Source organism: Dipodomys merriami, unplaced genomic scaffold, assembly GCF_024711535.1.
Source record: "Dipodomys merriami isolate MVZ:Mamm:240054 unplaced genomic scaffold, mDipMer1.0.p SCAF_122, whole genome shotgun sequence".
NCBI classification, from domain to species: domain Eukaryota; kingdom Metazoa; phylum Chordata; class Mammalia; order Rodentia; family Heteromyidae; genus Dipodomys; species Dipodomys merriami.
Genome location: NW_027202516.1, coordinates 350,001 through 376,793, shown reverse-complemented (window position 1 = coordinate 376,793; position 26,793 = coordinate 350,001). Strand labels below are relative to the sequence as shown.

General features: G+C 40.9%; 1 protein-coding gene and 1 long non-coding RNA gene across 7 annotated transcripts in view; one reads left to right on the top strand and one right to left on the bottom strand.

The window, feature by feature from the left end:
• Positions 1–16,413, bottom strand: part of Khdrbs2 (KH RNA binding domain containing, signal transduction associated 2) — a 309,495-nt gene extending 293,082 nt beyond the window's left edge. For all 6 annotated transcript variants that reach the window (XR_011370892.1, XR_011370891.1, XR_011370893.1 and 3 more), the window contains exon 1: positions 16,092–16,413. Coding sequence is in view for 3 of the 6 variants with exons in the window: in XM_070017225.1 (XP_069873326.1) it covers positions 16,092–16,182 (91 nt within the window). In the remaining 3 variants the exon portion in view is untranslated. The remainder of the gene's footprint in view (positions 1–16,091) is intronic.
• A 1,049-nt stretch (positions 16,414–17,462) lies between these two features.
• The window catches only part of LOC138823717 (uncharacterized), a 91,363-nt gene continuing 82,032 nt past the window's right edge, over positions 17,463–26,793 (top strand). The window contains exon 1 of the long non-coding RNA XR_011370888.1: positions 17,463–17,686. This is a non-coding gene — a long non-coding RNA (uncharacterized lncRNA). The remainder of the gene's footprint in view (positions 17,687–26,793) is intronic.

The window sequence follows — 26,793 nt, the reverse complement described above, 5'->3', positions numbered from 1 at the left end:
AGGGCCTTCCTGACAGGGCGTGTACAGAATTACCCTGTCAGAGGGTGGCACTGATGCATCCTGTCAGAAGGATCAGTATCCCATCTTCTTTCTGGTTATCAGTGTTGACAAGATGAGTGCATCCTGCTTACTGAATGACAGGGCTTCTACCTTGCTTTGGGGATAAGCCATGGCTGCTTCTACACAATTTCTTTTTCTTACAAAAACACAAGAAAGCTATAGAACATGGTCCTTTCTAACACAATGTTTTGTGTTTTTATGATACTAAACTCTCCTACTCCAGAAAATTAAGGTTTTGTTAGTCATGCCTGCTGCTCACTAGTGGCAAACACCTTATACTTCTTCATTGCCAAGCAATACATTTGTCAGGGTGGGTAAACACCAAGGTCCACGATGTCTTGTCAATTTTTCAGTTATTAAAGTAGAATATATTCATAATGACCACAAAGATTATATTCTAAATTCAGAGGAAAAGGCAAAAATGGTACATGGTTACGTATAAGCTTAAAGTATGGGACAAACACATCACACCTAATTCCAAGGCAGTCGGTGCTTGCTTTAGTATTCATGTATATATGTGAAGCTAATTCACTTATTAAGTACTTATTTCTGTTGTATTTCATATATTTAAATGTATACCTTCCTATGTTTTGAATATTTTAAACATAACACTGAGAAAAAAAAAAAGATGACAAATGATATTAGAACACCTGGATATTAAGACCTTAGAAAAACAGCCTTACCCTATTTCAACACCTTATACAAAAATAGTGGATCGCATATGAACCTATAAGTGAAAGCTAGAAGAAAGCTATTAGAAGAAAGCATTGAGGATAACTTTGTAACCTTGACTTAGGTGAAGACTTTCTACAAAAGATATATTACTCAACATAAATTAAAAATGCTGAGGGGGGTGGGAAAGAGTGAGGGAGGTGGGGAAGGAAGGCATAGTGGGAGAACAACAAAGGAGGGTAACAATGCTCCACAAGAAATGTGCTCATTGCCTTACTCATGTAACTGTAGCCCCTCTGTACAGCACCTTTACAATAAAAATAAAAAAACTAAAATGCTAAATTATACCAGCAAAATATAACTTTTGTTCCTCAAAAGGACACTTGAGAAAATAAAAAGCTACAAATGCAGAACATACAAATAACTCACAGAATAAAAGGCCGAGAACCCAATTAAAAATGTGTCACCCCTGACAATGATTCCAATATGAATTGGCATAACTAGCAAGAGAACGCATGAAAATCTGCTCCAAATAACTGATTATCAAGGAAATACAAATTTAAATCATAATAAATTATCTCTGAAAACCACTAGAGTGTCTGTGGTTAAGATAACAGAACTTCAAAGGAAGGTAGGAAGGGCAACAGGCTGAGGTTTCCAGCACACTGACTGAAGAAGACACAGCCTTGTAACCATTGCAGAACTCTGGTAATACAGCACACTATGGAGGAAAGCATAGATATGCTTTAAGAGCCAGTAATTTCACTCCATACAAAGGAAACATGTGTACAAGCCGGGCATGATAGTGTACTTCTGTAATCCAAGCACTCAGTAAGTTAAGGCAAGAAGATCATGAGTATAAAGCCTGCTTAGGATATAAGGGAGAGTCTCAAACAAAAATAAAGAAAACATGTACACAATAATTTTGAATTATCTCTTACACATGAAATTAGTACTGAACATAGACCATTCTTCCACCCATCATTACACGCATGTAAAATCGAGGAACTACACAGTCTATGGTGATAGGTATTAGAGTAGTGGGAAGTGAGTGTGAGGGAAATCTGGTCTGATGGAAATATCTATGGCATTCACGGTATGGCCCATGAATGGCATTACACATGTTCATGAATCAATGTCACACACACACTTCTACAGAGGGTTCACAACTAGCTGATAAAGACAGTCAGCAACACCCTACTTCAAGGTTCAAGAGATTTGGGAATTTACCAGTTACAAAGCAACCAGGTAGCTTTTGACTTTAGCCACAATATTCATTTCATTACAACAGTAGCTTTGAAACATTTTATCATATTCTAGAGTGAGAAATAATTTTTATACATTGATGTGGAAAATTCACAAGCAACCCCAACACATAATATAATAAATTTTTCATAAAGTAATTTTAATGTAATATATTTTAATTAAACATATCCTTTTTCATAAGCATCATCCTCTCAAGAATGGAGTAGCCCTAGGCTGAGGGCTACATGGAAAGGCTTTATATGTGCCTTAAATGTCACCGAGTACATAGAAATGACCACACTACCAGAAGGATTCAGGTAACTAACCCATCACAGCTCGCTGTAGATCACTACTGTATAAAATGTCTACTTTTAATGAGAATCATAAACTCAGTGGGAAAGACTCTCCTGAAGGTGCTTGGCTAGCAAGGTCACAGGTATCAATAGGTCAGTAAGACTCTTTCCAAAGGAAAAGTAGGTTCAAACAATGCATTTGTAAGGAGGAAAGAATAGGGGTAGACGTCCTTTTTTTAAGTATGTCATTATTACACTGAGAAAACCAGCAAGTGAAAAAGGCAGAAGGCTGGGGGCAAAGAAAAAGGGGCCTGCTGAGCATACGAGTTGATAATGAACCCAAAATTAATATTAACAATAATTAATAATAATAAACAACTACTACTTCTCAGTTTAGAACCAAAAGTGTCCTCACTATACATGTGGGTAAAAAAGATGTACCCAAAGATTAAAACAACCCACTCAGAGGTGACATTGATTAAGATGCATTGTATTCATAAACTGTTTTGTTGAATGGCAAAAAAAAACCTCACTCAGAATAAGGTCTTAATTTATAGGAACAGAACAGCAGATACAGAGACCCCAGCTAGTGTGAACTGAGAAATACTTCTAATCCACTTTGTTCATTAAACTATACAAGACTATTTGTGAAAGCCAGAATGATGAGATAGTGCCAGTTTCATAGAGTTCAACCTACTAATGACCCCCAGTGCTCCTCACTGAAATCAACATTCTTAGAAGCCTTCTCCAGACCCGTTCTCTCAGGTCCTCATTTCCTACTCTCCTCAACATGAAGAAACACTGGATTTTCTTCATATTTTAACATTTCTCCTTTCTGTATTGCCAAATGCAGCAGAGGTTTTAAATCCTTCCTCTACCTACCTGACTGAAACATCTCAACACATTAATCATTAATCAAACACTATTTTTCAAATACCCTATGTTCTTGACATTGAGCTCACTTGATCTTTTCCACTGCTGGAAAACAACTTTTAGTCAGCTTTGCAAACTATTTTTCTTGTCTTTCCTTTCAAGGCTGATGTTCCTCTGAGTTGTTTGTCTCCCCTACATCTCCCCCTTCCTCATTCTACCTTCTCTCTCTCCAGGTGATGTCTTCTACTCCAGAGCTCATTTATCACCTGAGTGATGATAAAATAAACCATTTTCTGCAACACAGAAACTACTTCAGCTCCAGCCCTCTTCCTCTAATTTCACACCAAACACTCTACAGGTCCTTCAGTGTATATCCAACTGACCTCAGCACTGATCTCTTCACAAATACCTCAAGAACTGACACCACCATTAAACCAACTTCCAAGGAGCGCCCCAGAACTCAAGCTTCACCAGCCTCTTTGTCCAATGCAGTTCTTCACACTGCACTCACAAATGTCTCTCACACGTCTGTGCACTTCTCCCTATCTTCAGTTTATCCTCTGCATTCATGTCTGCATAACTTCTCACGTAGATTGCTGCTATAGCTACCTCATGGCCTGAGGTGTCTAATAAATACATTCAACCCAGTCTCCAGAAAATGTAGGCGCATAATACATTACATGAACTATTGCCTTTAGCATAAAGTCTATAAACTTCTAAACATTCTTTATAAGGTATGCAAGATAAGCCTCTGCCATTCTCTCCAGCTGCATTTTGTGATTCCTACTTTTCACTGTATCACCTAGCATACTGAATTCTAAATAAATGTTCTTTCTTCCCAGGCTTTGCACATATTGTTGCTACATGGGTATATAATGCTCTCTAGATCATAGCTCCTTCTTCAATTGATCCTGACCATCCTACTTATGTCAGCTCTATCAGACTTGTTTCTAGTGAAGTCTTACATGACCTCGGCAGACTTCTCAGATATGCTACATGATGTTCCTAAACCATCATCATCTACACATTATCCATTCCAAAGCCTATGAAAATTACTGCATTTATTGTCTGTGTCTCCTGGTCCCTCATTCCTAAGTGTAAGTAAAAAGCACAGATAGTGAAATCAAATTTGGCCACATATTTATTTTTTATTCTCTATGTCTAGTTTATGGTCAACACATCATCTATACGGATGTGTGTATGTGCATGTGTGCACACATGATCTACTTACTCATTCTCTTCACACGGGAGCCATTCGGGTTATTGCAAGTCATTTCAAATCCTTATCACTTCATCTAACTCATTGAGTTGTTTTAATTATCAGAGTATTTTATTCTACCAGGTTCTCCTGTGGGTGTAATCTCCAGTCTTCCACAAACCTTAGAATACTAGCTTGGTTCACAGCCCCCTGTCACTCTGAAGCCTATTCCAAAGTGGTACCACATAATAAAATACCCACTGTGTTCTCGTCGACAACCCTCAAGACCTTTCCCCAGGTCTTGGACAAAACACTTTTCATTTTCCAGAGAGACAGACTTTCTAGAGACACTTACTGTCTAGAGAAATAGATGATCCATAAGCCAAATTTACCCTTACTTGAATTTCCCATTTATGACATTTACATGCATAAGCAAATAATATTAAGTGTATTTTCTATGGTTTAGTTATTCACCTACTGTGAGCATTTCAGTCTTCTTTTAAACAACATATTGCAATGTGCAAACCAAATTCCTTTGATTCCTGGAGAAAAGTATTTAGAAGGGAATGGCAGAGTCTACAATAGCATAGTTATCTAGCTCTTCTCAAAGTTTTTCAAAGGAAGATTTTGGCATTTCTGTAAATAAGTAATTTTCTCCACTACTGTCCAATGTGTCAAATGTCTAGTGGCTGCTTTTCTGATTCTCTTAAACTCTTGTTAGAAATTTGCCTAACTTTTGCAAAGCAAAAAATACATGTTTCCTTCTAATTTGACTATTTCTCATAAAAGACAACATCACCTGTCTTTTACAACATGTAGCAATTACGTTATTAACCATCATCTTCTCTACATTAAATAAATGCCTTCTCTTCTACAACTGTCCTTCTGTAGAGGTGTGCACTCCTGAGTCACAGCCGAAGCCCAATACTGCCTCACACATAGTTCTCTACACCAGTATACATGCACTCCAGAAAACACACACACATACTCTGCTGTCCTGTAAAAATATAAAATCTGATCCTTAATGTCTTAATAGAATGGTTATGAACAATGCCATTTCTGACAGGACAATAATTCCAGCCAATCTAGGTTAACATTAATTCCTAAACCTCAGACTCTAGATAAACACTTAAATCAAGCCATGCTGTTGAGTTAGGTTTCTATCCAAATGTGAAATCTGCACACTTTCAAATGTTAAACACAACCACCTCTGCCTCAAGACACAAGAAAACTTAGTCCTTGGTTTCTACAAGAACTCTGCAAATGTTAGCAGTTAAAAAAAAATACAAAGAAAAACAGGACATCAGCAAATCACACCAAGTTCCCAACCCTTTACGTACTTCAGACAAAAAGGGCTATACCCTCTGTGTCCTTACTGCACATCACCAAGAAACAGTCAAGATAAGATGTTCAAAACATGTTCTAGACTTAATCCAGTTCTAATTCTCTCTGTTAATTCTTTCTGTTGCAAGTCATCTTGGCTCTTGCATACTATACATATTTATAGTATTTTATAATAATTTGCCTACTACCTACATTTAGGAACGTTTTTCAGAAGTTTATGGCAACAATAATGTTGATCTGCCAGAAAGCCTCTGCATATAAAAATGCCTTCAAGGTCTGATTAGCACCCTGGGATGGCATGTGCTTGCAATACCAGCACCCAGGAGGCTGAGCAGCAGGGCAATGAGTTCAAGGCCAATTTGTGACACACATAATTCTGTCCAAAAAATAAAAACAAACCGACCAAAACAAGTCTGAGTAAGTTGGGTGCCCCCACAGAAGGCCGTGTGGTGTGATGGTCACACATAGCCTCTGGTGAAGAGCAACCTGGGTCTCAGTGTTTTGTTCTTCTCTTCAGTTACACTCCTTTTGCTATGAGCCCTGAGATAAATCATAAGATTAAGTTTTCCATTTCCAAAATGGATTCTAATAATGATCTAAAAGACTGGGGGAGTAAGTGAACTGCAGTAACACATCTTGTATAGCACCCATCAAAGAAGAAACTCCTAATAAATGTTAACATAGGATCCTGATGGGAATTCATCTGATTACCACATCCAACAAGAGTTAGGACCTCTGCTGTGTCATTCTTTTATCACTGTCCCTAACATCCCAGTAATACTTAACAGACTGTCTATGCACTGTTTATATCTCTCATATATATGTATATATATATATGATATATATAAATGTATGTATGTATGTATTGTGGAATCTAGGTGTATGTGTGTTGTTGTTAGATACACTACAGGTTGCAAACTTCATAAAACAAACATTTGATACCTATTCATGTTTCAATATCATATACTACAGACAGGTATCACCAGCACATACCCCAGAATATATATGACTGTGTGATTAAATGCAGTATATTTTCAGCCCAACAGAGTTCATCCTCAAATTATAAGTAAACTCTAAGAATACATACAAAAAGCGGGCCCCGATGTTTGTGGCCTAGATGCAAAATCTTTTTGGAAGTGATATTCTTGAGGTAAAAGTAGAAATACAGATATCTACAAATTACTTGCTTCAAAGAAAGAATTAATTGTGGAGTACAAGAATGCTGGCTAGGAAGTGGTGCTGTGGCTCAAGTAGTAGAGTACTTGCCTTGAGCTGAAGAGCTGAGGGACAGCACCTAGGCCCAGAGTTCAAGCACCACAACTGCCAAAAAAAAAAAAGAATGCTGGCTAGTTATTTCAAATAAGGGAAACCATGAGACCTAGTGTATGTCTGAGACAAGTAGAAAAGGTCAAAAGCTATTTACATATGACCAGATAAGATAAAGTTAAGTGAAATGAACCCCAAGATAGAGACACAAATGGTTTTTTTCTTTCTTGCTATTGTTTCTAACGTATTTATAAGGTACCATGTGATATTTTTTGTTGCTTTGTATGTTCCTCCCCCATGGTATAACCCCTGTTTTCACTGTATTTGATGTTGGTATAATTTGGGAAGGGGAAGGAAAAAAACAAAATGTTTAAATAGGGATACAGGTGGAACCACTGTAACAATGAGATATACAGACACTATGTTGAAAAACAAACTTTACAATTTAGGCTGGGGGGGGGGGTTGTAGTTGTAGAAGTGGAGGGAAGGGATGGCAGGGAAAAAAAAAAAAGGAGGAGGCAACAATGCTTGGTAAGAAATGTACTCATTACCTTGCTCATGTAACTGTAACGCTACTGTACAGTATTTTCACAATAAAAAAAACTTATTGAGAGAGAGAGAGAGAGAGAGAATATGCTGCCTATGCCAAGCGCCAGGGGATCATACCTGTAATCCTAGCTGCTCAGGAGTCTGAGATCTGAGGATCGCGGTTCAAAGCCAGCCCAGGCAGGAACATCCATGAGACTTTTATCTCCAATTAACTACCAGAAAACTGGACGTGGCTCTGGGGCTCAAGAGTGCTCAACTTGAGCTGAAGAGCTAAGGGACAGCACCCAGACACATAGTTCAAGACCCACAACCGACCAAAAAAAAAAAGTGCTGGCTATGACCACGCTAATACAGACCAAAGGAAACAAAAAAAAAAACAAAACACTACAGAAATATGCACCTGAGAAAAAGGAAGAAATCAACTTTAATTTGGGAAGTCAATACTAGCCATCTATCTTTTGAAAACTATGTCCGTAATATTCTTTTTTTTTTTTAACTAGAACTCACCAGATTTGAGAAAAAATCATTTTTATCTGTGAATATGCTGTTTTACAAGTATAGCTTTAAAAAAACCAAACCAGGTATCATAATATAACTCCAATTAAGATGTATTCTTTTAATATATTCAGGCAAAAACAGAGATGTGAGATCAATGTGCAAACAGCTACTTCTGAAAGTTTCTAACACCTACCTCTACACTTTTACTTACTTTGCCTCTGCAGCAACATAGAAACAAATGGCATCCCACAGTGTTTGTAAAGATAAACTAAAAATAATAATCAAATGTGTTCTTCCCTTTAAGTAGCATTGCATGCCCCACCCCCAAAAAAAAAAAACTTGAAATGAGCTAAAAAGAATGAGGCTGTTTTCCAGATGAGTGCATTCTGGTCATGGTCATGACTGCTCATTCATATATAAGTAACTCATAAATATTAATGTATAAGTCCAAATACATATTCATAATAAATTCCATAAAAAAATAGAATACACAATAGGGACTGAGTTTCAGGAGGCAGAGGAAGTAGGCAGACTGTGAGTCTCACAAGACAAAGTCCCACCTCCCAAAAAGAAAGACACACCAAGTCAGTGGTTTTCCTAGATGTTCTTTGTGCCTCATAAATACTAGACCAGGTATCCAAAAGCTGTAAATCCAGAGAGATTAACAGAAGCAACACACCCACACACACACCTTCTCACAAAAGGACAAAGGGCAACCTCATCAACCAGAAAGTGCTAAGACAGCAAATGTCTCCTGACAAAGAAAACATTAAACACTGAATTCCATGCTCACTCTTGTTAAGTTAGATTACTGTACGTGGAGCCTGGACTTACTTCCAAGCTCATCCAGTGGTAACTGGATACCCTCTGAGCCATCAGAAAAAGAATGGGAACAGAGCTTCCCTTTCACCCCAGTGTCTATGGAGGCCAAATGGAGAGCTTGAATCTCTGCCCTCATAGCCATACAAGGCACCCTTCTCTCTCTCCAAGCAAGGGTGACCTCGGAAAACACCTCACGGCATGCCGGCTGAGCCACCTCATCCATCCTAGTGCCATTAGGAGCTGTAGGGAGCAATGCAGGGTGTTCCTCTGGCTCCCACACCAAATAGGGTCAATGAAGGCTCAGAGAGGGGCTGGGCTTTGCCCCTGCCTACAAGATGAAGGGGATGAGCCTCTGTATTGGAACTGGTCACAAAACATCTGCTAAAAGGAAACTTTTAAAGAAAACCCATAGTGTTGTAATATAATATTGAAATGCCCAGAATATCACTGAACATCACATGCCACATTTTGAGTCAGAAGAAAAACAATTTAAATGAGAAAAGGCCATCCACAAGTACTTACAGACATTGTGACTATGTGAAGAGCTTCCACAGAAAATGATTTGCTGAAACAAATTTATAAGGCACAAAGGAAAAAGAAAGAAAAAGAGTTCTACCAAATAAAAGTTAGGAAATGTCAGTTTAAATACCATAGCTGATTAAAAAAACATTTTCCTATAAGATAGACTTGGCAACAGTAATGAGAGGACAGAGAAATAAACTGATGAGCTTAGAACAAAAGAAACTGCCCAATTTGAACAACAAAGGAACATGATTCACAGGATCTTACTAAAGAGCTTACCAAACATGCAGCCTTATTATCAGGACTAGAGAGGGCAGGGCCAAGAAAGCATTGGAAGTGGTTAAAAACAAGGTTAAAAGGGTAGGCAGAGTGTGATACTAAAGGAGGAAGACTTAAGATGAAGGACAGCTCTGTATCTCAACAATGGTGTTGGCCACCCAATTCTACATTTATGAAAAAAGTTAAATGTACAGACTGTATACATGCTGTTTTCTTAGTTTGAATGGAACTCTAATAGCAAGTAGCAAAGATTTATGTGATGAAGTTCAACAGGATCTTTCTGTACTAGGTTCACAGTTCCTGCAAATGTATATTATTTCAAAATAAGTTTAAAACTGGAGATGTTCAAAGTAGTGGTTTAAAATTCAGCAATGACAAAATGGGACTGAATTAACAATGAAAGAATTTCTAGCCGGCTGTGGTGGCGCACGGCAGTAATCAACGAGGAGGATGGGCAGGAGGGTCATGCATTCGAGACCAGCCTGGGCTACACCCCAGTAAATAGGAGGTTGGCATCATTCACTTAATAATCATTTATTAAATGATCGTTTATTCTTATGCTACTGGTAAGAATGAAGGCAGGCACTAACAATTCAGAAACAAGTCACAGTTCTCTGGCCCTTAGCTTAGAGGGGACACAGAAAAGATCAAACAAGAGTTGCATGTTTCTAATGTAGCAGTGGAAAGGTCAGGACAAAGAAAGCCAGAAGTTCACCTAATGCATAATTAATGAGATAGGGAACCCATGAGGAAGGCTTCTTAGAGGAAGGAACAGCCAGACTGACTTTGTTGAATCAGTAGAAATTACAATTGGGGATACATGTTAGGTGAGGAGTATGTTGCATGGAGAAGTTGTAGCAAGGGCAACACCTCCGTTATGGTGAGCCAGTCACCTGTGAAGAGCGAGCAAAGAACAAAGCCTAGAAGGTATCATCTGAGCATCACAAGAGACACTGCTGACACAGCACTAAACACTTGGCTTCGCTCCTCAGGGCTCACAATCCAGAGCAAATCCAGACAAAGGCTAACAATTACACACCGAGAGTAAGAAGGATGGACAGAGAAATGTTGTGTGAAGTGGCAGGGATAAGGGAAGGGGTACAGAGAGGGAACTACAGAGAGGTTGGTATATCTGAAATCATTAGGCAAAAATGATCAAGACTTGAGTCTAGAAAGATATAGACATGTGTCATTAGAAAGTCAAGGAGCAAGAAAATGGGAATGAATCAAAGGAGATGGTCAGACTTTAATTTTGAATTAATCCCTAGATAAGCATTTTTATGTGATGGGGGCAAGGAGGTGTTTATTGGAAGATGATCCAAAACAAAAGCAAATCCAGTGTTAGGCACTGCCTGTAAGTGCAGTAGGAAGGACACTGGTACAAGTCTAACAGTGGAAAGAGTAGGTAGGACATGATGAGAGGTTAGAAAATGTTTACTAGATTTGAATTAGGAGAAGATTGTAATCTACATTCTAATCTGCAATTACGATGCAGACAGAAGACAGACTGAAGCACTTTAAAGAGGTAAGTTCAAAACATAAGTTACCTACCAGAAGCTTGAAGGATACAAGGACCATGTGCATACATGTCAACAAAGATTAAAGCAGCCAAGCGGTGGTGGTCCATACCTGTAATCCTAGCTGCTCAGGAGGTTCTCAGTTCAAAGCCAATTCAGGCAGAAAAGTCTGTGAGACTCTTATCTCCAATTAACCACCAGAAAACAAGAAGTGGTGCTGTGGCTCAAAGTGTTAGAGCACTACCTTGAGCAAAAGGGGACAACACCCAGGCCCAGGATTCAAGCCCCAAGGCTGACATACATACATACATACATACATACATACATAAAGCTATTATTTTTGCAAGTAAATCACACACTCTATTTTCCAAGGAATTTGGATTGTATCATATGGACAAGACTTTTCTACAAGAAAAGGATAGACAGATGGGTTAATGTGTGCAATAGGAGGAAAGGATATAGCCACTGAATAAGTTCAGTGACGAACACTAACATTTAGTGTCAAGGGGTGGACAAATGAACCTTGAACAAAGGGAAACATTAAGTCTTCTGGGGATGAATGACAGTAAGGATGAGTACAGAAGTCTCCTGGAGAATGCCGAACACAGGAAGAACATAGAAGCGTAGAAACGCAGGAACACAGAAGAGATATTTCCCCCAATAAGGGAGGTGGTGAAACCACACACAAAGAATGAAGGATGCATGGGTTCAGCGGAAGAGCTTCTCCTCGCGGACTGACTATCACCAAAAGATGCGGGAATGGAACAAGTAAAGCTTAAGGTAAACACTGGTGAGTAACAGTTGACTAAGGGGACATGACACATTAGAATTCGTCACTGGAATGATTTTTCACAAGACAATTTATTTCTTAATTTGATTTATGAACTAAATTTCACTCAGCAGCAATTCTAAGAAAACAGCACTAGGCAGTGCTAATTTTTCTCATTTTTTTACAAAAGCTGAGGCCAACTCTACAAACACATTAAAATATTAAGGATATTTCTTAAAGATTCTTACATGAATATAACTGTTTTTTGCTACATTTTTACAAAATACTGCATATACTACCACAAGTATAACATTTAATCTTAAAAGAACACTATTTGGGAAGTAACACATTTCCTGTGTTATCAAAAGAAAACTGTGTATCATAGAGGGAAATGTGATATATCCCATACTTGCTGAGTTAGAATTTTTCACTGTATTTGTTTTATGATCAAAGATAATTGAAATTCATTTTTGCCCATTCTTGTTACACTAAAAAATGTAAATAAGATTTTTATCTTATCAAATGTATTGGGAGGAAAAAATATCCCATTCATAGAAGAGTAAGTTAGAGTCATATGAATACTATATCAGAAGTTGGTTTTAAACATAATATCAATAAATTTCTAACTTAAGACTTGTCAAGAAATATAATTTAAATTGTGAAATAACCCTTGAGAATTTAAATGTAACTACTTGTAATAAATATTAAATTTCTGTTGTTCTCCATATTTCTAAGATTTCATATGTATCTGCAAAGCTCTAGGCCAACAAAGTTTACTAACATTCTTGAAAGTATGGAATCTCCATAACTGAATCTATCAATCTGAATAGATCTATGTCAATCAGCAGTAACACTTAATTGCAAACAAGAATATTTCTATCCACACACATTTTTGGTCCTAAGCCCTGAAAATAGTTCAACAGAATTATGAACATAAATCTTTCCCCAGTACCCAAAATAACGTGTATGCTTAAAATTAGATTATATATATAGTGCAATAAATGTATTATGAGTCATTACACTAGGAAGGAATGAAAGAAGTTTCAAAAATGTGCAGCCATTGATTTTTATCTGATGAGTATACAAACATCACTTCTTTGCATCAGCAATAAGCTGGGATCTAATTAGAATTGCAAAGAAACACAGACCATCTAGCCCAACTCTTTGAGAGACAAGAAAACTGAGCCCAGGGAGAAAAAAGCTAACAAAATTCAGTTTGGGTAAAGGCTGAATTAAAATCCAGGTATGTGGATTCACCTCAGAAACAGCATAGATATAAATAACCTCATGTCATTTCATCTTGCAAGCAAATTCAGAAGCTGAGTAGAACTTTAAGAATCATGCTGAGTTTGCTGTTTCCTTATATTCTGAAACACCTTTCACAACAAAAGGATACCTAACATAATTTTAGAAGGAAAGTTGTTTTAATTAATCATATAGGTTTGAAACATTCTTCAAACCATGCTATTCAAGATGTATTCTAAGTAACAAAAATATCAAATGTTTGGGTTTTTTAAAGTAGTTTTCTCAGAATGATCCACAATAAAGTACACAGTAGGAAGACATGAAATAAGACAAAAGACAACAAAAATAAGGGAGGCGGGGAAACCATCAAATCAGCCCTCTTATTCTCAGGGATTTCAATTCTAAGTGAAGCAGTCTTTTAATTCTAAGTGAGTACTGATTTGCATCTATTACCAATCAAAACATAAAAATCACTGTGCAAGCCGGCCTTACCATTTATGTATTGAGTTCTAGAAAATAATTCCAAGAACTGAATCATCTGAATTACTGAATTACTCAGGACTGAATTACTCAGTCTTGAGACTGTGTGTACATTACAGTCTGAAATCTACCCCAATGTACCCTTCCTTCCAAATGAATATCTATGTCAGCTTTACTTAGAGCCACTGCCTTCAATCTGTACCATTTCCAGGTATGAAGAAAAGCATCATCCCAAAAATACTTTTCTACAGAGATCTGAAACACAACCTAGAAATCTTGGCAAGTGGCCTTTGCAAAGGTAATGAAGGATGTATAACATCACATATAATTCACTGAGATTCTAGAGAACTGTGGCCTTATATGCTTTAATAAGCAGTTGTGGGAAGGAGCCCCAGGAACTGAGAAGCAAGCTGAACACTCTGCATCATTTATGAATAACTATCTATATACTTTATATCCTAAGATTATTACCATTGTCTTCTTCATTCTCTCTCCTCCTTAATGATATCTCTGAAATTTGGGACCTCTTTGTTTCTTACTTAGATATTTTTCTATTTAAGAGCTTTCTAATTCTGTACAAAAGCAGGACATGCTGCCCCCTAGTGGGGAAAAACTAAATTACCTGGTCCATCAATACCTGTTCCAAATATCAACCAACTCTTGAGAGGATCCAGGTGCCCAGCACTTTCTGGTCCGCCATGTGAAATACCAGTTTATCACACAAGATTATGCATTTTTTTCAAAGACATCTCTCATTTGGCAGATGTGAAGCACAATAATTCACATTAACGACTGAAGGGAACTCCAATTGGCAGGCAGAAAAATAATCAACTTGTAACCCTTTCTCATTTTAAAGTCTTTATAAATACTCTTCTGAAAATGTATTCAAGTAAACTGCTTGAGGAAGCTCAACTGTTTTTAGCCTTTCAGGCAATAGTAGTGTCTATCAACTTGTTTTCAATATTTCTATTCTATTGATGCAGTTGACTTTTCTTTACGGAAAAAAAAAAAAAAGATTAGCTGTTTAACTGACCATAGTTGCACTCTGCATTACTCTTTCTTCGTTGATTAAACAAGAAAGTTGTAAAAATTAAATCATTCTGCAAATTATTCTGCAAAACCAGCCTTTTCTAAGAGTTTAGTTGTTTGCCATGTTCAATATTCTGAGATTCATCCTAATCAGACATTAGGAGAACTTTCTGTTGCTAGTAATAATTCATCAGTAAGATATCCGAATAAACCTAGTGCGCATATGAATGGCACGTGAAGGAGAATCTTCCTTCCAGGTACAGCTAAGTCCCCAACACTGTTTTACTGCTGAGAGCTAGAGGAAGGTGTGTCTCTCCGTTTTTATTGCAGGTTAGTCCACAGCTACCCAAGGCCCAGAACTGCGCGGTAGCCAATGTGGTGATGGTGAATTCTCTACTAATGAAGCCCTCCTCCGAAAAGAGGCTGCAGCTGTAACTTAAAAACAACAACGAGAGGGGTGGGTGGTTTGCTGACAAGTGCAGCGAGGGGCCTGGGCGGCTCTTGCCGCGCCCAAGTTTGTGCCCCACCCGGCTTGTCCACCACCTTAGGACAGGCATGGCCCCGGGATGGGACGGGACTGGGGGGGGGGGCGGGACGGGGACGGGGGGGCGGGACGGGGACGGGACGGGGACGGGGGGAGCGGGACGGGGACGGGGGGAGCGGGACGGGGACGGGGGACGGGACGGGAGGGGGTACGGCTCAGGAGCACCAAAGGAGACGCACGCGGTGGGGGGAGCCGGGGCCGGTGGCCGCCCTGGGTCCGGCCGACGCCGCCCGCACGCGCTCCCGCGCTTCAATCCAACTGCTGAGCGCTCGGCCCGGCCCCGCGCACGCTGTCCGGCCCCGCGGACGGCGGCTAAGGGGACTCGGCCGGCCCCGGGCCAGGAGGCCGTGGATCGCACGCGGCGGCCCCGGACCCCGCGCCCCGCAGCCCCGCGGAGTCCCCGGACCCGGACCCCGCGCCCCGCAGCCCCGCGGAGTCCCCGGCCCCGGACCCCGCGCCCCGCGCCCCGCAGCCCCGCGGAGTCCCCGGACCCGGACCCCGCGCCACGCGTCCCGCGGAGTCCCCGGACCCGGCCCCCGCGCCCCGCAGCCCCGCGGAGTCCCCGGACCCGGACCCCGCGCCCCGCAGCCCCGCGGAGTCCCCGGACCCGGACCCCGCGCCCCGCGCCCCGCAGCCCCGCGGAGTCCCCGGACCCGGACCCCGCGCCCCGCAGCCCCGCGGAGTCCCCGGACCCGGACCCCGCGGCCCCGCACCCGGTACGGAGTCCCCGGACCCGGACCCCGCGCCACGCGTCCCGCGGAGTCCCCGGACCCGGACCCCGCGCCCCGCAGCCCCGCGGAGTCCCCGGACCCGGACCCCGCGCCCCGCAGCCCCGCGGAGTCCCCGGACCCGGCCCCCGCGCCCCGCACCCGGCACGGCCGCCCACCTTCCGCCAGGAGGCGCGAGGCGTGCACGAAGGACGGGTCCAGGCTGTCCTTCTCGGCCATCAGCTCCGGCAGGTATTTCTCCTCTTCCATCGCGCGGACGCCGACCGTCCGCCGCCAGGCGCCAGGCGCGCGCTCCGACGCAGAGTGGCGGGCAGCCCGGGCTCCGCCGCGGCGCCTGCGGCCCGCCTCGGGAGCGGACCCGGCGCCCTCACCGGCCCCTGCTCGGAGCGCCGCGACCCCGCCGTCGGGCCTCGCCCCGCACCCGCCCGCGGGTCGCTCTCGGTCCCAATATCGCAGAGCCCGAGCTCCCACCCGCGGCCTTATCTGGAGAGGCGGGAGCGGGCCGAGGCCCGCCTCCGCCTGCCGCTCATTGGAGCGTCCTCCGTGAGGAGGCGGGGCTTCTGCGGAGGCTGCGAACTTTGATTGGGTGAGCTGCAGGTCGAGCCTTCTGACTGGCAGGAGACCGCTGCCGCGGGGAGGGGCGCGCGGGAGGTACGGACGCTTTCTTCTCTCAGCGCCGGCCTCCGGGGCGGGTACTTTTCTCAGCGCCGGCCCCGGGGCGGGCGGTTCTCTCGGCCCCCGGCCCCGGCCCGGGCGATGCTCCCGGCCCCCGGCCCTGGCGGTGCTCTCGGCCCCCGGCCCCGGCCCCGGGCGGGCGATACTCCCGGCCCCCGGTCCCCGGCCCCCGGCCCCGGGCGGGCGGTTCTCCCGGCCGCGGGCGGGCGGTGCTCGCGGTCCCCGGCCCCGGGCGGGCGGTGCTCGCGGTCCCCGGCCCCGGGCGGGCGGTGCTCCCGGCCCCCGGCCCTGGCGGTGCTCGCGGTCCCCGGCCCCGGGCGGGCGGTGCTCGCGGTCCCCGGCCCCGGGCGGGCGGTGCTCCCGGCCCCCGGCCCTGGCGGTGCTCGCGGTCCCCGGCCCCGGCCCGGTGCTCCCGGCCCTGGCGGTGCTCGCGGCCCTGGCGGTGCTCGCGGCCCCCGGCCCCGGGCAGGCGGCTGGAGGTGCCCAGAGCCCGCGCGCAGTGGGCCGGGCGTCAAAGGCGCGGTCCACGTGGGGCTCTAGTGGCCCAGGCCGAGTAGCCTGGGCCGCTGAGGCGGGAAAACGCGGGAAAGTGCGGAAGCCCCAGGGGACGGGGAGGGAGGACCTCACCTGCCGTCCAGGTGACCTGCAGACACCCCAGGGGAGAGGGAGGACCTCACCTGCTGTCCAGGTGACCCTCGGACGCCCAGGGGAGGGAGCTAACCCTCACCTGTGGTCCAAGTGACCCCTAGGTGCCAGTGTGGAGGGGGCCTGACCTCACTTGTGGTGCAGGTGGCTCCTGGCTGCCCAGGGAAGGGAGCTGGACCTCACCTGCAGTCCCTTTGTCTCCTAGGCATGTCAAAACAGAACAAAGATGATGTGGCTGGTGTCCTAGAACCCACAACTCAAGGCAAATGTTTCTTGATCCCAAGCAACACTTACCAGCTCAGATGCACAGCTCTGCACTCTTGAACTCGAGGTAACACCACAAGCCTCCTCTCTTCATTCCCATCTTGGAGGGCCTACAGACTGGAAGGGGAGTGAACAAAAAAAGTAAGATTACCAAAAGACTAGAACAAAGGTAAGCATGGCTGCTTTCATTTTACCCTTTCACTTTGGATATGACCTTCTCTCTCAGGGTTAGGCACTGTGGCTGAACACAGCCTCTAAGGGACAGTTAAAGGCACTAGGTTCATCACCTTGGGGGTGATGGGACCCTTAAGTGCCACTTGCTTACCTGAACTGGTACAACAGGTCTCACCAGCTCTTGGATTCTCTGCATACACTCATTTTTCCTTTCTGTTGGTTTGGAATAATGTAGGAAGGGAGTGCAACTTTGCTACCCATAAAATGTGCTGCCACTTTTCTGAATTCTCTTGCTATATGCCAGTGGGTTCAGTATTTATTTATATGTTTATTAAGCTTGCTTTGGTCTATAATGCTTAAATTTTAACCTGCCTTATATCCATCATTACAATTCATCCTCTCAAAAGCACTCTGAAAACAAGGACTGAATATTAGTTTCTCTGCTCTTATGGATGCAGAAACTGAGGCAAAGACAGAGAGAACCCAGTTTCACATGTTAAAACAAATTAAAATTTAAATAGTTTTGGATCATGAAGCTTATAATTGTGTTAAACTTCTACCTCCTTTTCTCTGTTAAGTATCACCTATGCACTTATTCAATAATTTTAAGAAATATTGAGGAATAGGGACTGGAGAAACATTGGCTAGTAGGATACACACACATTACATTTCCTCTCCTCATAGGAGGTGATTTCCAATGAGAATGACAAATTAAACCAAGTACAATAAGAAATGATAACTGTTGATTGTGATAAAAAGCTATGAGAAACTCAAGGGGATAAGAAAATACAATGGAATTCGCATGCATGCACACACACACACACACACCTACACCTCTATTGCTAGCGTAGATGCTGTATAGCAAATAAGCTGTCGGTTAAATCAAAACATAACAGAAAATAAGGAGCAAGATGTGTGAAATGTGCAAACAAAGACATCCAGGCAGGAAAACTTGCCCAACAACAGCCCTCTGGCCTTAAAGAGCTTGGCCTGTTCTTAGAATTGACTGGGGTAATTATGACTACTGTGATTGTGCACAAATAGGAGAAATACAAGTACTGTATTAGTATGTGAAGGATTTGATAGATGGAAAATAATTTGGATCTCATTCTAAATGTAATGAGAGAACCCTAAGGATTGTGTCTTTCTCTTTGGATGTGCTTCTCAGAAGATTTCTATCTCATATTTCTTTCAAAGACATGATTCCTTCAGAGAGTTCATGCTTGTTTATTTGATTGCATGTAGGATGTCATACATCCTGTGCCAGGTTTGTAAGACATATATGAAAGAAAAGCTCTACCAGTCTCCAGTGGGGTCAGGGCACAGTGTGGTCATGAAGCTTGGGTCAGATGTCAACCTCAGCTATCAAAGTTAGAAAAGTGTTGTAAATAATTGGATCACATTTTGCATTTTAACATACTAAGATGTTAAAGCAAGGGACTGATGGGCATGCACAAATCCAGTTCCACTAGTTACAACAATAGAGAAACTCTTACTATATTCATCAGCAACAATTACATTATTATCCATAGTTCACTTTTCCATAAGTAAAAGTGCACACTAAGATCATATCACAGGAGCCATTGGCTTAATTATGCAATGTCGCCAGTTACCCAGGCCATTACAGTCACTATCAAAACTCAATATTTATCATTTGTATTTTCTCAGGTAAACTTTTATCCAATACCTGATATTAATTCTAACACAATACACTTAGAAAGCATTAAGCAAATTAAAAGAAAATAAGTATCCTAATTTTGTGATGTTTATATGGTTTAGAATGCATTGTAAAATACAAATATGTAAGCTACATTCACCCTTGGGAACCAACATACTCCCAAACTAAATCCTAGTTTTGGCTGTTTCTAAACAGAACATGACCAACAATGTTCATTCATCAGCATCAAGTCTATATGTTTTCAGTAGATGGTTCCATGTCCCCATGTTCTCCAGTGGTTCACATGTAAATATCTTTTTTAATACGTTTTTTATTGTAAAAATGCTGTACAGAGGGGTTACAGTTACATGAGCAAGGTCATGAGCGCATTTCCTATCAAGCATTGTTGCCTCCTCCTTTGTTTTTCCCCTACCATCCCTTCCCCCCACCTCCACAACTACACTCCCTCCTCCCCCTTCCCCCCCCCCCCCCCCGCCTAAATTGTAAAGTTCATTTTTCAACATAGTGTCTTGTACATCTCATTGTTACAATGGGTAACCTGTGTAAATACCTTATAAGCTCCCTCATTAGTGATCAGATATTCCCAGAGCAGGCCCATGAACACAGCTGTGTGTGTGTATGTGTGTGTGTGTGTGTGTATGTATGTATGTATGTATACATATATACACATATACATATGTATGCATTATATGTATGTAAATAAGTTAAGAATTTAGTATAAATGGGGGCTGGGAAGGTGGCTCAGTGGTAGAGCACTTGCCTTGCATGCCTGAGGCCCTGGGTTCAATTCTTCAGCACCACATAAGCAAAAAGAAAAGAGCCGGAAGTGGCGCTGTGGCTCAAGTGGTAGAGCGCTAGCCTTGAGCTGAAGAGCTGAGGAACAGCACCCAGGCCCAGAGTTCAGGCCCCACGACCGGACCCCCCCAAAAAGAAGAATTTTGTGTAAATGATTATTGACTATAAAGCATTATGCACTTACACGTGAATACATTATAACTCTGGGCAAACCCACCTCTTCTAATTGTAAACAACCAAAATTATCACTCAATTAATTTGCCTAGTTTAAAAAGACTTACCTCATTTTAAACATGAGTTTTTGTCCTCTAGGATCGTCTTATACATGAGGTTTCACTTACTGAAAATGAGATATTCTGGAAAAGTTTACCCCCCAACCAAATGTCAGTTCAAAGGATGCACAAAGTATGAATTGTAGGATATTACTGAGTTTTATGCACAAACTATATAATTTAATACATCTTCCTTTGTAAGAAAGGTCAAAATAAAAGGCATTTAATTAGGTTTATCTTTGCTCACTAATAAAAGAATACACATCTACATTATTAAATGAAACAGCATTTCCATTTTCATATTCTTATAGCACCCTGATTTGACTGCATACTCCAATGATTCACTAGATAGTCACAATAAGAATCATTGATGAGAAAAATTGTTTCATTTTGGTTATTTATGGAGACCAATGGTCTCCATTTATGTACTTTAAGTTTATTTAACCTACTAATGGTTTGGTGCCTAGGATTGGTACAGTACAATAAGAAATGCTGATTGACTAGGTGTTATTACTCAAGAGCCCTGTCAGGGCCCCTTGGCTTTAAATGTCACTAAGTGAAATCAGTTCCAGTTTCTCTTATAACTTCTATGATTTACTTCAGGATTATATTAAAAGAAACAGGAATATAGGCTTGGCTCTGTTGATTACCAATTGTTACAACAGTGTGTTCATTAAAAAACAAAATCACTTCTTTGTAGTGTGCTCAGAGCCACAATATATGGTATATGTGAATATCTCACAAAAAATGAATATCCACCACTGAGAGCTGGAATATGTGTGTGCTTTCTGGATTTCTAGTTGGAACACTTCAAAATTAGTACATCATATGTAAATTGATACAATGCATAAAGTAAGACCTGCAGAAAAAGAGCTGTACTTGGGTGTTGGCTAGTGTACTTTGATTGCTGCTATTTTGAGTTCTAATAACTGGTAGAAAGAAAATGTCCTAATTCTAAAGTGGCCTAACAGTCCAAATAAACCATTTTTGATGCTGAAATTATCTGTCTTGGGAAGCTGATGGCATGTAGGCTGTATATGGATGGAGGGTTGAGACTATGACACACTTTTGTTCTCTTTGATAGCATCTAAGGAGTAGTACTTCACATCAAGAGTAATGAAGATGATTTCCAAGGTGGAAGTTATTGCTGTTATTCTTGAAATTAAATCCTCCAATTGTTGACTTTTAGCTCAAATATTATTTCTGGGTAAGCAATCACATCAGTAAAATATAATATTTTTCATACACAGGTGAATGAATAATCTATTGTATGTAGTATAAAATAAGAAGATAAAGGCTAAGAGATGTTTCAATATAAAAAACCTTCAAGAATATTAAAACTTTTCCACTGAGACATACATGTAAGTAATATATAATGATAGTAGAAATGTAGGGAGATTGGGTTAAAATTTAGTTTAATTTAGATAGTAATTTAAAAATCACTCGTGGAAAGCAGTACAGAAATAGTATGGAAATAGTCTTTGGAGAATGTCATCATGTTCAAGAATTGAAATTATTATAGATAATACAGACACTTGGTACAATTTTTGCTTGCAATTCTCTTAATATATGATTGTATATGAAACAATATTAGTAAAGTCTAACTGTGTATAGCATGGTAGTATATAAAATATTTTTAGAGAACATGTCCTAGCTGAAGTAGACAAATTCATAGAGACAGAAAGGTGGTTGCTATTAACTCCCAACAAAAATTAGGCCAACAAAAATGACTTTGTGTTTCATCCATATTTTGTTTAAAGTGTTATGTTTTATTCTCTACGTATGAGAGAACAAACACACATTTACATGTTTGTAATCATGTGCACTGATTTTGCATGTAAGTAACTTTGCTAATCTTATTCAGGATACCAAACACATATATGAATAACAAAATGTCAGCTCAATCATCCCCTCAAAAATTACAATTACATCATTTACTAAACGACCATTTAAAAACTTATGCTGATATTTGGTAATGCAGCTCCTAGCCCTTGCCAGGCAGAGGCAGAATGGGTTACCTAGTGAGACCCTTTCACACAAACCAACAAGAGTCTTTAACGCTCATCTTCTGTAGAGGAAAATGAAATCTTTCTCTTTTTTTCCTTTTCTCCTTACTTTATCCTGTAATACTAAAATAAATCCGTGCTAAAGCCTAAAAAGTCACAATAAAAATACAGGTATATCCATTTTAAAGATAGACTAGAAATAACTATAGTTGTATTTTGGTCCTAGGTAAGAAATTAGGAAGAACATTTGTGTTTTTTCGCTTTTGCTTGGTGCTTTGAGTATAAGGCACTATGCCTGCATTCCTTGCCTTAGCCTGTATCTTCTTAAAGCTTTCATCCAACTTAATGGATATTATGGGACAAGAGCACACTTATTCCCAAAGCGTTGTGCTCTGTATGTCCTGGAATGGTTCCCACTGCCTGGTTCAGAATTAACACAAGGGTGAAAGTAATGTGGCAGATGAACAAAGTTACTGTTGTCTTTTCGGACAATAGTTATCATTCTTCTAAGGTTTAAGAACAGTAAATGCCACTATCATGTTGCAGCGACATGATAAAATAAGTTTAAAAATAAGTTCAGGATATGAGGAATAGATGTTAACTTTCTCAAAATAATAGAGTATTTGTGGAGAGACCAACTAAATAATACTGAGCAGTAAAGGACTGAAGCAGTCCTCCCTAAGATGAGGAATGAGACAAGTCACCCTACAGTAACCACTTGTACTAAATACAGTAGGACAGTTCTATCTATTCACTGCATTAAGCCAAGAATAAAAAGGTTCAAAATTTTGAAAGGAAGAAGTACACTAAATCTTCTCACAGATGACAAGATTATATATGTAGAAAAGTCCAGAAAGTTCACAATAAATCACAAGAACTAGTAATTATTCAGCAAATTTCCAGGCCCAAGATCAACATATAAAAAGCAATTGTTTTTAACTGTGTCATGACCAACCTGGAAAGGAAATTAAGAGGAAAATCCATAAATAATGGATTGTAAGATCTAAAATGATAAAACACCCAAAAATAAATATAACAGAGAAAGTAAGACATATTGAAAACTACAACATATTTTGAAAATAAATTGTACTTTATAAAGTCCCATTGAGGTACCAATTAGGTATTATGTGTATCAAAATGTTTAATCTTTAATGCACTCATTTATCTCACACACACACTCACACTCAATTATCTTCATTTATTAACTTTGAGTTCACTTACTGTGAGTTCTCCCATGTAGCTTTCCCTTGGCCTCATCTTTCTCCTAATAGAATCAGCCTAAACAACCATAAGCTAACTCAGAGGTCACAGACCAGATATGTGATCATGACCCTTCACTCCAGGGTATTTGATGCAATCTTGGCCAGTGGTAAGCATTATACAAGTGACTGGCACAGGTATTCTTTTGATAGTTGTGTGTGAGTATGTGTGGGTACGCGCACTAGTTCTGGACACAGCTTGGGCATTATCTCAGAGCTTCTTTTGCTCAAAGCTAGTGCTCTACCACTTGAGCCACAGCTCGAATTCCAGATTTTTTGGTTATAAATAGGAGATAAGAGCCTCCTCTACTTTCCTGCCTGAGCTGGCTTCAAACCACGATCATCAGCTTTCAGCCTTCTGAGTAGCTAGGGTTATAGGTGTAGGCTACCAGCACCCGACATCTGTTGAGAATGTTTTTATCATCCATCCTTCCCCTATGAAATACCCAAAATGAGAAAAGATAAGCCATCCAACCTGTCAAGTACCCTGCCTGCTCACACAGGTTCACTGGTGTGTGGGGTTTCCCTGTGGCTCAGAGCTTTGTGCTTGATAGGGAGGCACTCTAGCACTTAACTCACTCTAACAGTCTTACTTTGCTCTTTCCCTAGACTGGCCTGAACTGTGATTTTTTTTCCTATATACACTTCCCATGTAGCTGGGATGACAGGTATGTCATCACACTCAGCCCTTTATAGATCTTGTAGAGTTTTTGCCTGGGCTGGCCACAAGGCACAAACCTCCTGATCTCCACCTGCCAATTAACGATTACAGGTGTGAGCCACTGTGCTAGCTTAGCGGCTTTTAAGAATAAACATTGACTATATTTTGCTATTTCTTAGAGTCAAGAATATGGGTTGACCTAATTAGTGGTTCTGTCTAAAGTTCTTTGTAAAGTTATGCTAAGATTTTAGCCAGTACTTGTTTTAGTCACATAAATATACTTGACTGAGAAGGCAAACTCATGTAATGTGTTCCCAGCCAGAAGCTTACTTATTCAGGTCTACCAAAGGATAAACACCAAGAGGCAGGGATTATCAGTCACCATCTTCAAGTCTGGATACCACAGCATTAAATTAGCTTTGAAGTTAACATAATATGATGCTGGCCAAGTTAGAATGAGAAGAATGAAGGCATGAAAAGGGCAAGTGAACCAGTCTCTAAACTACAAGCAGCAGAATTTGTGCTCATGCAGTTAGGCCCTAAGCACTTCATGTCACTGCAGATTGCATATCAAAAGTGACTAATGCTGATTACAGAGAATCCAATATTATAGGTACCTTATATTATGACCACCTTCAAGGCCATATATGTGAACATCCACCTGCAAAATAAGCCAGGTTTTCCTTAGCACAGCACTACTATTAATCGCAGACCACACAGCTGCCCTCGATGAGGGAAATGTGTAACTAGAGTCATGAAATGCCTTCATTCAGCTTAATTACTGTGGGATGTCATTGAATTACACAGGTAAGAATTTTCTCTGCTTGCCTAGTATTATAGATACCAATTCAAAAAATATGAATTTCTCATTAAATATGCCTGGAGAATATCAAATGTACTGAATTTTGCAGTAGTTACTATATTATCTTTGAGCTGTAATTATAGTAAGACCCAGGGCATTCATTTAGGAGTTCTCTTCTCCAGTGGTAGTGGTAGTGGCTAAGTAGTCTAAGGAGTAATTTAAACAATAAGCATATTTCACTAGAAGACACTCTTTTTTTATATATATATTTTTTATTTTATTTTATTTGAGAACATACTGTACAGAGGGATTACAATTACATGGGCAGGATAATGCATACATTTCTTACCAAGCATTGCAGCCTCCTCCTTTGTTTACCCTTCACCTCCCTTCCCAGCCTCCCCCCTCCCCCCCACCCAATTATACCCCCCTCCCCCCCCCCACACCGACATTGTAAAGCTGGTTTTGACATGACATTTTGTACTTCTCATTGTTGCAACAGGTCCACCTTAGAAGACACTCTTAAGTACATACTTGTCATTTTTGTATTGTGAATTACATCATGAGATTATGTATCAGATTATTTTTTAAAGGATAACTACATTAGTTTCCTGTTGCTGCCAAAAATTACAAAAATTTAGTGGTTTAAAAGTTGGTTTGGTTTGGTTTGGTTTTTGTGCCAGCACCATGGCTTGAACTTAGGTCCTCACATTCTTGCTTGGCTTGCTTATTCACAGCTAGTGCTCTACCATTTGAACCATACTTCTGGTCCAACATTTTGCTGATTAGGTGGAGATTGGGATTGGTTCTCAAGGACTTTTCTTATGTTTTCTTATCCTGTAGGTCTTAGCCTCTTGAATAGCTATACATGTTATAAAGGAGAAAATACCACCAACTACATACAGCAATATGTCTCTAATTTTTTTAGGGGAATATCATTATTCTAATGACTTTTTACTATTCTATTGATGTACAATATTATGAAATTTGTAAGTTAGTTGTATGTCCTGTTATCATTTTCAAGATGACTATTTCAGAGAAGGTGAGTAAAATGACTAGCCTTAGAAAAAGGCAGATCAAGAATTCAAAGCTAGCTGTCTATGGCAGTGCCTGCTTGTTATCCAAGCACTCAAGTGGCCAGCAAAGGAGTGTATCAACTTTGAGACCAGTCTGGGCTACATAGTAAAACCCTATCTCTTAAATTTAAAAAAAAGGAGAAAAGAAGAATTTAAACCCAGTTTAATAAATACAAGGCCTATGTGCTCAAGGATAAAATTTGCTTCTTTCTTTGGGTTTATCCAAAAATCAAAATAAAATAAGTTTCAGGATAATATCTCAGTGGTAATTAATTAGAATAATGAAAAAATAGTTAATAAACTTACATATTTACCCATACATGTTCATGTATTTGGACTCTGAAATTTTTCTAATAAAGAACAGTACAAGGAGTTCAAGTAGAGTAGAACTTTTCATGAGAAAATCTATATATGTGTTGCCTCTGGCATTGATTAAATTGAAGTTTAAGAAAATTATAATTCATTTCCATCTTCAGACAGTCCATTAAAGCATAATGCCTTTTACATGAGTTGGGAGAAAAAGCCCACAGGCAGTATAAAAAATAGTAAAATA